The sequence below is a fragment of the Sinocyclocheilus grahami genome, unplaced genomic scaffold, assembly GCF_001515645.1.
Source record: "Sinocyclocheilus grahami isolate Dianchi unplaced genomic scaffold, SAMN03320097.WGS_v1.1 scaffold255.1, whole genome shotgun sequence".
NCBI classification, from domain to species: Eukaryota; Metazoa; Chordata; class Actinopteri; order Cypriniformes; family Cyprinidae; genus Sinocyclocheilus; species Sinocyclocheilus grahami.
In genome coordinates this window covers 2410549-2423492 of record NW_015505434.1, presented here as the reverse complement: position 1 = coordinate 2423492, position 12944 = coordinate 2410549, and the positions used below count along the sequence as shown (strand labels likewise).

Sequence of the window (12944 nt, the reverse complement as noted above, 5' to 3'; positions counted from 1 at the left end):
TTTTATCCAAAGCGACTTACAAATGAGGACAATAAAAGCAGTCAAAACTAACAAAAGAGCAACAATATCTAAGCAAATGACAAGTCTCGGTTAGCCGCACACGTAGCAAGGTGTATATATATGCACACACACACACACACAAAGAAAAACGAGTAGATAGAAAAAATAGAAAGCTAGTGTTTGTTTGTTTGTTTTTTAAATAAAAAAAGAAGATAAATATAGATAACGTAGAATTAAAATAGAATATAAAGTGCTAGAGTTAGAGGGTCAAATAAAGGTTTTTAATATTTTTTCCCCTAACCTTATTAAATGTGTCATCTTTCACATCAAATTCTTTCTTTGTTTCAATTAATTCAGTTAGAATAATAAGAAACTGTAGAGTTGTTACCATTCAAATGAAATAAGTATTAACAAACTCTATCTTTCCACTACTGAGGAAACAGAAGCTGCATATGAAGTGGCATTAGATGCATTTACACAGACAGTTTGATGAAGCTGAGGTGCCATAAATGCATTTACACTGAACAATTTCAAATGCATAAATAATTTTATAAGATTAATGTTTTACATATTTTTTTAAACAAATTTATTTACAAATAAATGTTGAAAAAATGCAATACTTTTAAATATGACTAAACACCAGTAGGTGGCGGCAAATGTCTTTTTTAATGAGTGAGTCATTTAGTCATTCATTCAACCGATTCATTCAAATGGCTGATTCATTCAGAAACAAGGCAGGTGACTGTGCTTATGAATGGGCCACTGAATCATTGACTCACTCGATTCGTTCAAAAACGTGGATTCATTCAGTAACGAAACACCGCTGTGTGTTGCTCGGAGACAGACAACAGTTCTGCTGTGGCTTTGATCGGAGCTGTTTTCGTCAGCGAAATTAAGCTAAAACAGTCATTTTTGATCTAAATCATCATATTTTGGTCTAAAAAAAGTCACTTAATGTTAACTTCTTGTTTATTGAAATACTATTGTATAAAATAAGTGTCACATTGCAGTCTTGTTGCTATTGATATTCGGGGAAACATCATGGCCGTATAATGTTGCTTACCTAAATTATATTTTGTAAAAAAAAAAAATTCAACAAAGATGATGTGGAAATAGTAAAATTGTAAAATTGCTCATTTTCCTATTTCTACATTACACGTATTATCTTTCTCATCATTTTAACACTCAATCATTTAAAAACACTAACCATTTTGTCAATTAACAACACTGTTAAATGTTCTTCATTTTTAGCAGATCTTAAAATGAATATCCATTCATACGATGAATTATAATATTGTGATGCCTGAATTCCTGTGTAGCATTTGAAATGATTGCCTTTAGTATTGGATTTTAATATTAACCATTCATCAGTTGCCATCATGAAAATAATATTGTCTTATCGGTATTAGCCAGAATTGTAATATTGGTACATCCCTAATATTCTTACAGGCGAAAATGTCTCCCTGTCTCATATTAAAACACAGAACTTCCTGTAGTGCAGATCTGTCCGTCCTGTTTACATCTGCTTTATTCCTCAAAATATTGCCACCGTTCTATTTTTTCACACGTCTGCTTTTATTGCTTTTCAGTCTTGAGAGACCTCATCCGCTACTGCAGTCTTGTACTGCAGAGACTCCGCAGCTCAAGGACACTGTCGCTATAACATGCAGCGTGATTCAGAGCACCATGTGTCTACTGATTGACCGAATGTATTGATATTCGGGGAAACATCATGGCCGTATAATGTTGCTTACCTAAATTATATTTTGTAAAAAAAAAAAATTCAACAAAGATGATTATCAAAATTCTGTTCAGTCATTTCTGCTCGGTCTGAAGATCATCTGAGCCAATTGAACAAATTGTGACAGAGTAGCAGCGAAAAAAACTGAATACAGTACTTTTCAAAATGGCCGCTACTGTAATGGGTGGAGTCTTTATGTAAGCTGTTGAGTTTGATTTTTCTAGAGCAAACGCTATAACCGTTTGAAAAGTGAATTTTTGAACTGGTGGTGGCACTATAGAGTTGGTCTTAGGGGCCCCAAAGTAGGTCATTTCACTATTTATGGCCATCACTACAAGTGATGAATTTCATAATTTTCCTACTAATGGTTCACAGGGCTGCCATAGACTCCCATTGGGGAAAAATAATAAGAAGAAGAAAACTAACAGACACAATATAGGGGCAGCAGCACCTCCGGTGCATGGCCCCTAACAAAGCATATGAACCAGTAGTAATGGTAGTCTGATTCACAAACAAATTACTTTTGAGTCTGTACAGATCAGTCACTGAAGCCACCGGTCACTGCATTAACATCTTACTCATCATATCTTCCATATCCCACTCATCGAAACTTTCATTCCCAACGAGAGTTGTTATTGTGCAATGTGTACTTAACTTTATGGGTTTTATTATGAAATGTGGTTTATGAGACGTGGTCAGTATAAATACTTACAGTTAAGGCAGTCCATTGTCCACAATAATATTATGTTTATTATGTATATTATTAAGGATGTTTATGTTTTTGTTTTTTAACTAAAAAAATATTCTACTTTGAGCTTGGAATAACTAGTAAATAGTATATTTATAAAACAGAAAAATGTAGGCTAGGTTTTTTTATTATTATTATTTGCATGCAGGCAGAAGCAGCCTACAGACCCAATGTGCGCAAATATGAATACAGAAAAAAAATTGAGACATATGCCACCTTAAGATAATAAGATAAATTAAGTTGTATTATTATTCACCATTTAAAAGTAATTTTGAAAATGAATAAAATGGTAAATGTGGAAATAGTAAAATTGTAAAATTGCTCATTTTCCTATTTCTACATTACACGTATTATCTTTCTCATCATTTTAACACTCAATCATTTAAAAACACTAACCATTTTGTCAATTAACAACACTGTTAAATGTTCTTCATTTTTAGCAGATCTTAAAATGAATATCCATTCATACGATGAATTATAATATTGTGATGCCTGAATTCCTGTGTAGCATTTGAAATGATTGCCTTTAGTATTGGATTTTAATATTAACCATTCATCAGTTGCCATCATGAAAATAATATTGTCTTATCGGTATTAGCCAGAATTGTAATATTGGTACATCCCTAATATTCTTACAGGCGAAAATGTCTCCCTGTCTCATATTAAAACACAGAACTTCCTGTAGTGCAGATCTGTCCGTCCTGTTTACATCTGCTTTATTCCTCAAAATATTGCCACCGTTCTATTTTTTCACACGTCTGCTTTTATTGCTTTTCAGTCTTGAGAGACCTCATCCGCTACTGCAGTCTTGTACTGCAGAGACTCCGCAGCTCAAGGACACTGTCGCTATAACATGCAGCGTGATTCAGAGCACCATGTGTCTACTGATTGACCGAATGCTGGGAGGCAGGAATGGGTGGTTATGAGTGTTACAATAAATACTGACAAACAGCAAATCTAATACAGCAAACAAGGTGCCCGGGGCTGGGGGGCTCATGCTGTGGGTTGGATTTCTAATAAATATGTTCTTCAAGGTGAGAGAGGGAGAGAAGGGGTGGTGGGCGCAAAGACATCTGTTGGTATAAATAACGGATAAATGAGTCAGCTGAAAGATTAGACATGGATACTTCATTCTAGGGCACTCTAGGACTTCGACACTTGCATAGAAATGCAAGATTTTTGGTTTGTTAATGTGAGGGTCACTGTCTCCTCTAGATGCCTTCAAGTGTATCTTATACTCAGACCTCCCTAAAGCATATAGCATCGTCCTGAGACCAATGCTTGTGAAATTTCATGAGTCTCTATGACAATTTCAATTCCACAGCTAAAACGAATATGCTTTTTAACAAATTATTTTGTAAGTTGAATGTTAATATACAACATTAACAAATTAAATGAAAACGGACATGTTGAAATCAAGTATTTTTAATACTTAAAAGATTGATCGAACAATCAATCAAGAAAACATTCAGGTTAACAAGTAAATTATTCAAGTATATAGTCAGTAATAAAATGAGAACAAAGATACTAATTACAATAGAACAGCCTAAAATATGTTTTTCTTGTCATTGTTTTTAAATTAATATAAATGACTGAATATTATGTCAGGTATTGTTATTGCATTGGTATTGAATATTTAAAATGCTTGTCTTGATGGGCAATCCCAGAGTGTATAAAAGACATCTGATCATGTCAGCTGTTATTTCAAAGATATGAAAAATGTCTGCAGAATCCTTCATGAAAATGTAATCATTTTGAAGCAGCTTAACTTTTCACATGATGTTATCAAGCCTTCTCATTTTCCAGAGCTCCTCCAACCGCCTGTTGTATAGAGATCGCATCCTCTGGTCCAATTCTATTATGGAAAGCTCATTTTTAATTATCCAATCAATTCCTGATGCATAAAATCAAGTCCTGCCCTATAGTTTTTTTTTTCCTTATTGAATATCCTGTTTCATTCAGAAATGCATCATGATGGAAGTACTGTAAAATGTGTTGCAAATTGTGTTTGTGATTAACTCAAACTACAATTATTAAGATTAAATGGAAATGCTAAAATATGCTAGTTGAAATGAAGTCGAAAAAAAATATATATATATTACATGAAAAACACTTTATAGAAAAATATTTAAATTATATTAGAAATATAAAAATAACTTTAAGATTCACTGCTGTTGTGAATAATCAGACTTGAAGCAAGCAAATTATTGTTATAATGGGTTTACAAACACAAATTACAGTAAACCATACATCAATGATCACTGACACCAAAATAGCTGTTTAACCACACTCAGTGCCTCTTTCTTTTCTCCCATTCTCTCTCTTGCACAGGATGTGTTATAGTGCTCATGGTGCATACGCCCAGAGTAAACTGGCCCTGCTGCTGTTCTCCTACCACCTGCAGAACCTGTTGTGGGTCAGAGGTGACCCTGTAACAGTTAACGCAGTGGACCCAGGCATGGTGGACACAGCCCTGTATGGCAATCTGTCTAGCCTAGCCCAGCTGGCCAAGAAACCTTTCGCTAAACTGCTCTTCAGGGTAAGGCAAATCATATTTCCCTCTATAAAACCTCATTCATTTACTAGAGGCTAATAATTGCGTGGACATATTTGTCTCAGAGAATTATTGAGGTGTAGAGCTTCAGTTTCACTCGTGTTTGGGTTCATTTTTTGGCTTTGTTGCCACTTTTTATGACAGGACAGAGAGAGAACGGGAAATGAGGTGAAATCGGACTAGACTAAACACTAGAGTGAATGCACCTCTTTTAAGTGGGTGTAATTAAAAATGCTAATTTTCAATATTAAAAAGATAGCAATTATTTTCAGATTATAGACTAACTGTTAAATGAAAAATATTAAAAATCTGTACTATTTATGATAGATAGATAGATAGATAGATAGATAGATAGATAGATAGATAGATAGATAGATAGATAGATAGATAGATAGATAGATGATGCAAAATATGAAATATGGGTAGCTATTGTTTTTAGCTGAAATAAAATAAGTTCAAGATTTTTATATTTTATATGTATTTTTATATTTTATTTTTATTTATTTAATTTTTTGTGTGTGTGTGGTTTTAATTGAACTATAATAACCCTGGTTGGGACCCCTATTATTTAAAAGCTCTCTTAAAGAGTACAATTTTTCTAGCCCTTTCTTAGCTCTTTCGAGTGCTATGTGACGTCAAAATCTAAAAACTGGCAGAAGCATATCCACAATTAAATATCAGCAAATAACTATCCAAAACTGAATAATATTAATAAATTGAAAAATAACTAAAATCCCTGTCATTACTTATCAGTCTAGTATAGAATTCCCAGCATTCATATCAAAAACGCATTAAATTTAGTTTAGCAAGTTCATGAATATCTTCCCTCAGATACATTGCGTTAGAGTTACTGAGGTGCACTGTTGAATGACAACACTTTGTGACAAACCCACCTGCCCCAATATGTTGCAATAAGGCATTGTGGCAGAGCAGTGTATCCCAGGAGACACTGTTTTCACTCTTTCTTTTTTTTCTTCTCCATCTGTCTGTCTCACCCAATCTCTTGGAATTCGTATTTAAATCTAAAGGTTTGGAGCCACTGTGTCAGGGTGAACAATAATTGGATTTATATTGTCTCAGCTTCAAAGGTGTGTGTGTGTGCGTGTGTGTAATCAGATGTGGTTCTTTCATCTTCTTTAAGAGTATTTGTTACACCTATTGAATTTCAGATCAGTGTAAGAAAATGAAAACACGAATGAGAAAGGAAAGATAACATATACAATTACATACATGCACACACACATATACATATATAATATCTCCAGATTTTTAATGTGATTTTAGACTTTTGGATTTCACTGTTTATGTTGTATGTTATGTAACGAATCAGCTCATGGGAAATATGAATAATTAATCATAACTAGTTATGATTAAGTATGAATATTTTAGATCCGCTGTAGATATTTAGCTGACCTCTCAGGGTCAACTGTCTTGTCAATTCTAAGAACGTTAATTTCCTGGTTAAGGGAAATAACTTTCTTACTGTACAATTCTACAAAAGCTTGTAGCATAAATCTGCATGAATAAGTGACTCCAGTTATGAGCAAACAATGAACCACGTCAAGTGTGATACAAGTAAGGTTTTATTAACTACATAAAAACTTAAACTAGTCTAACATACTACATAAACACATAAACTGGTCTAACATCCTACATAAACACATAAACTGGTCTAACATACACATACACACACACACACACGCATACAGTTGGTATAGGAAAGGGTTAAAGCTTAACTCAGTACAGAGAAGAGACATAAGGAATGACATTTATGGAACCATTTGCATATTCAGCAGATCTACACCTGAGGGAAACGTCAGATTCTTAGTTCAAACACACCTTTGTAAAAAGGTGCGACTGATACCTAACGTATCAATTAATAAGACTAATTTTGATACTTGCAAGTCTCGTCTGTCTGAAAATAGATTCCTGATGCAATCTTAAGGCCCAAGATCTTGCTGAAGTTGGTTGATGAGAAAGAACCAGTTTGCGTCAGAGTAACTTGATTGAAGTGGAAAGGACAAGGCCGAAGCCTGGCACGAGCTTATGATGTTCTGGAGCGTTGGAGCGTCTTATCGAAACCTCTCAAACCACCGACATGGGCGGGTCACATGAAGTGTGGCCTTTAAAGCCTGCAAAGATTCACGCCTCTCAAGATTGGCTTGTCCAATGAGGAAGTCCGGAATCTCAAGTGGGAGTTCTGAGATACTGGGGCATTTTTATGGCCCTTTGTTTGAAAGCATGGTAATTTGCATATGAAACTCGGATAAAAATTATTAAAGACTCTTAGAACACTAATATGTTGCGTAGGTGTAAACATACAATATACACTCTCAATTAGATCATCCAAATACGAATTCATAGGTACTAAACATAGTAGAGTTATATATATGTAAGTTGACAGGAGTGTGTTTCGATTATAAGCCTGCATAACAGTATACAATTTCAAAGACAAAATACACGATGACAATAATATACCCAATGACCTGAAGGATCATGTGTGTTCATTCAAAGAAAGGTTTTCCTATTAATTAATTAGCAAAGAAAAGTCCTTCCCTTGTGGATTTTCCCTATGGGCAAGGAAGCGATTTTCTTCACCTAAATTCCAGGAGGTCGTAAATGTATCGGGTGTCAGGGTTACCATGGAACCAGGGGCCTGTTCGGCTTCCTGGGGTGTTACAGAGTATTTGTTAAATCTAGCTAACAAAATATATATTGTGTGTTTGAGTGGTCCAGACGCTACAGTTACATGCCACCTTATACAATAACTACCCATCTATGAGCTCACTGATGTGTTGGCTCAAAATGATCAAAATTGCTTCCATTTTCGCAGGTTGTTTTACTGTCATCCCTCAGCCAATCAAAGTGTTTCTATCTAGTCCATTAAATTCAGCTGAGTTTGTGCTAAAAGAGCTTCAGAGATGATCAGAATAGCAAACAGCAGCACGTGATAGTGTTGCACGCTCTGCCAGAACAGTATATAATTCATTTTTATGTGTGAACAACTCTCTTTAGTTTTGCGCAATAGGATGAGGTAGCATATGAAAACCACAACAATGGGCAGTGACCTTCGCCTCTTCTCAAGGGGAATTATTTGTACTACAAAAGATAATTCAGTGTGGAATCTGTTGAATACAAATGTAATTTCTGTGAAACTCGTAACCTTGTTGAGGTGAGGTGTGTTGATATTGATTCATTGTGATCATTATCAGCACGGCAATATCCTTTTGCAGGGTGCTTATTTACGAGTCAGGTTGAGTCACGGTTCACGGTGTCCATTATGAATGCGGCACAGGAATCACTGTAGAAAACCCAGAAATTACAGGGCTCAGCGAGGACAGTGTGCTCTACGTGTTTAAAAGGAAAGATTACAAATTATGAATGTCTTGAGGGGAAATATTGTTATGACTAAACAGGCAAAAGCTTTCAAAATAGGAGCACACCCACTGTAGAGAATACAATTTTTCAGCACTTGGAGAAAAGAAAAAATGTGATAGAGAAGGTTTATCCAAGAGCAAAAAAATATTGTTGAAGAAAAAATTTAAAAGATAATGGTGTGTTTTAATAGGTTTTTTTTTTCTCCTGAAAAAGAGGGCTTGCTGTGCATGGTGTGAATACTGAATGCGTATACAATTTCTGAAGTTTATTTCTGGAACTGTCTGTGTTCAGGGAAAGAGAGCGATATGACGTCTGTCCTTCCTATAAATCAGATGTGCTCTCAAAACTGAAGTATACTTCCTTTTAAACACTCATTTTACACCAATTTTACACCAACATTTTTCTTTTTTCACCTGACAGCTTTTCCAGTTGTCAGAACCCAAACCGAGGACTAAAAAATGTTTGGATAAAAAACATTACGGGAGGGTGGTATGACTAAAATCTTCACGTTATCTGCATCATCTGCCCTTAATATTCAACAAAATAATGCTTTACATATTAAATAGTCATGTGGTATTTTTAGATAACCCAGTGAATTAATATATACAAATACAAGGTACTTAATCTCTGTTTTGTTTTGTTTTTTTCTCTCTTTTTATTTGGAACTTGATGGATAAAAAAATACTTATGTGTTACTTATTAAGAAACAATTGAGTTTCATTATCATTAGGTAATGCATTAGGTATTGTGAACAACATTTTTACAGATTTTATTAAATGTCAGTTTGTAATTATATTGGTAATTCATGTTTGTTTATAGAATATAATGAATTTAATGTATACTTGAATTTGACATGTATTAGTTTATGTAGACATTGACAAGTTAATAAATTAATGTAGATTACTAAATCCTGTAAAGGTATTGTTTTCTTATGTCATGTTAGCTATAACTAATGTTAACGTATCTAATAGATATTTTATAAAATATGATAACTGTAAACCTCAGCTTCTTGGGGCTTTTTGCTTTATTATGAAACAACCCCCCGGTTTCACAGACAAGGCTTAAGCCTAGTCCCAGACTGAAATGTAAATCTGAGCTGTGTCAACTGAAAGAAACTTGCACTGACTGATCTTAAAATATATCAGTGCCTTTGTTTTGGCTCAAGATGCACACCAGTAATGTGTTTTCTAAGGCACGTTTATGAAAAATTACTTAAATGTCCTAATTGAACTATGGCCTAATCCTGGTTTAGTCTAAGCCCTGTCTGTGAAACCAGGCCATAGTTTTCTAAACGGTTGAGCTACATTTAAAGCAGTTGTAAAATAGCAGTCGATCCAGTCTGCATTTTCTCGTTATTCCCTGTTACTTCACGTTATATACCCTGAAAAGTTGATATAAAGCAAATCCTATGTCAAATTGTTTTCACACAGAAATTGCTAGTTAATTTCACAAATAATTGTGAGGAATCAGCAAGTAACACATTGAATTACATTGAATTAGACTACATATACATTTTTTTAACGGGTTCATATGATGTTACTAAAAAGAACATTATTTTGTGTATTTGGTGTAATGAAATGTGTTTATGCGGTTTAAGGTTAAAAAAACACATTATTTTCCACATACTGTACATTATTGTTTCTCCTCTATGCCCCGCCTTTCTGAAATGTGTCGATTTTTACAAAGCTCATCGGTCTGAAAAGCGAAGTGTGCTCTGATTGGCCAGCTATCCAGTGCGTTGTGATTGGCCGAATACCTCAAGCGTGTGACAGAAATGTTACTCCCCTTTCCATATTGTGATGCCTTGTCCCGGCCGGAGTAACACATTGAATTACATTGAATTAGACTACATATAAAAATTTTTAACGGGTTCATATGATGTTACTAAAAAGAACATTATTTGGTGTAATGAAATGTGTTTATGCGGTTTAAGGTTAAAAAAACACATTATTTTCCACATACTGTACATTATTGTTTCTCCTCTATGCCCCGCCTTTCTGAAATGTGTCGATTTTTACAAAGCTCATCGGTCTGAAAAGCGAAGTGTGCTCTGATTGGCCAGCTATCCAGTGCGTTGTGATTGGCCGAATACCTCAAGCGTGTGACAGAAATGTTACGCCCCTTTCCATATTGTGATGCCTTGTCCCGGCCGGAGCAACGACACAAATACATTAAAAGCCATTATAAATGAGGCATTTGTTGCATCCAGTGGGGACATAATTACGGTTTATAATGACTTATACTGTCTTTTTATGCGTTGCGTTGCATTGCATCGCGCCGCGTAAACATAAAACCATGTCTGCATTTGTGATCGGAGAAATGACAAACAACAAGTGCTACTCTACACTGCCCAAAACTCGCGTTTGAATTGTCAGTGGCAAATTCTTTAAATATAAAAACGTACTTACAGTCTGTGAGTCAGAACAGCCGGCATTGTAGTCTACTCTACCAGGATCTGGACACATGGGAATATTTGGGTTGAAGTGTTCTGGAACAGTGTTGTAAATACAACTTAACCACTGATTTCTAGTCGTGTCCTCTTTTGGAAAGCCAAACAAAGTCGTTTAGCTTTCACAATGAAACACAGCGTCACACACGGCGGGCTAGAGTGAGCGGAGGCAAATAAATGTATATACGACCCAGCAAAATCTCTACTGGTTGACGCATTTCTAGCATTGCGGAATATATACTGTAAATGTTGTGATCAGCCCTATAAAGCAGTATATAAAGGTGTCGAGTCTTTCTGTACCGCAGCTGTTCCATTTCACCTTAAGCACACAGGCCCCGTATGGCCCAATACTAACAGCTTTAAGAGAGAAGCTTTTCTCACACTCTTTGTGCTGTATTGATTCAGCTTAGTATAGAGAAACCTTGTGGCTCCTGTAGTTTAATCCAAATTCCCTCAGACGAAAGAGATGTAGAAAAGAGAAAAACAGTGCTCAGCCCCAATTGCCTGGCCTCAAAGAGAGCCGTTTGAAGTGCAGAATCTGGCAGCGATTTTAGAGAAGATCAGCTGTCCTGTGTAATTGATCCGTCTGGAGGTCATAGTCCAACTGATCGTCTGCATATCAATCTCACCAACTGTGCAGCCCAACTTTTAGATCTTCTGATGTGGAAGCGAGCCATAACATTTGCAATTAGAAGGATAATTTGAATAATTAACCATTGCAGCTGGAAAGCATCACGTGTAAACATGAGGCAAGTGTCACATGAGGAAGCATGCGAATTAGGACTGACAATAAATAAATTGAATTGCATAATCAAATTGGGGAGAAGCCTCAAAATAAAGATAATTTAAGACATTAAAGTGTTAAGTAATGCATTCAATAGAGATTACAAAAAGTCGCTGGTTTTCATTTGAGTTGCATTTTGCATCAAGAGCACAGGATTTTGAGATGTCATGTCAAAACAGTTAACCCTTGCCACTGTTTTTTTGGACATTGCGACCTTTTGGACATTTTTGTCCTTTTCAGTTTTTTTATTTTTTTTTATCATTTTGCCTGTGTTATTGCCAACTGCATACATTTTTGCACAGGTGTGTATTTTTATTGGAATTTTACTGTTTCAGTTCCATTTCCTTTAATAAATCTGTTTTGCACTAGGTACAAAAAATTGTTCCTCTCAGGACCTTAAGGACAAAAATGTCCCCATTGAAAACCATTAAAACTGCTATTTTTAATCGCAGTGCCATTTAACTGTAAAATTATGCAATTTTTGTTGTTAGGCTTTCATTATACTGGCAAGGCTTTAACATTTTATTTTTTACTATTTCTTACAAGATGGTGCCATATTTTCAGGTTTGACCTATAAAGAAACATTTTTGAGATATCAACCTCAAATTTGGAATACAACTTGTTTCGATTTATGGCTTTGATTTTCTAGCAGGTATAGAGTTCAACATGTTTCATAAAATATATATTTTATATAAAACATCGTTCATAAATCATTTTCATAAACCTAAACATCTAGAACTTTTTTTTTGGTTTCACTTTTTAAACTTTTTTTACTTCAACAATAATCTGCCATGGGTCTTCTTTAAAATGAGACCAAACTCCCAAGCTTCAAATTTTTATGACAGTTTTTTGACATGGACATTTTTGTCCACTATGGACCTATGTGTAACTTTTTTTAATTGACGCACAAGGGTTAAAGGGGTTCACCCAAAAAATGAAAATTCTGTCATCATTTACTAATGTTGATCTAATCCTGTATGACTTATATTTTTCTACTGAACTCAAAAGAAGATAATTTGTAGAATGTTGGTACCAAAACCATTTTGTCATTCATTGACATCCATTGTGAAAATGACATGAAAATTATGTCATCATTTACTGACCCTTTTGGGTGAAATATTTATTTTGTAACACATACAGGTGCATCTCAATAAATTAGAATGTTGTGGAAAAGTTCATTTATTTCAGTAATTCAACTCAAATTGTGAAACTCGTGTATTAAATAAATTCAATGCACACAGACTGAAGTAGTTTAAGTCTTTGGTTCTTTTAATTGTGATGATTTTGGCT

At 34.8% G+C, this 12944-nt stretch overlaps 1 protein-coding gene across 4 annotated transcripts in view; it reads left to right on the top strand.

Moving 5' to 3' along the window:
* Window positions 1-12944, top strand: part of LOC107598749 (dehydrogenase/reductase SDR family member on chromosome X-like) — a 61158-nt gene that overhangs the window by 44629 nt on the left and 3585 nt on the right. For all 4 annotated transcript variants that reach the window (XM_016290181.1, XM_016290178.1, XM_016290180.1 and 1 more), the window contains one exon: window positions 4821-5028. In XM_016290181.1, the coding sequence (XP_016145667.1) occupies window positions 4821-5028 (208 nt within the window). The remainder of the gene's footprint in view (window positions 1-4820; window positions 5029-12944) is intronic.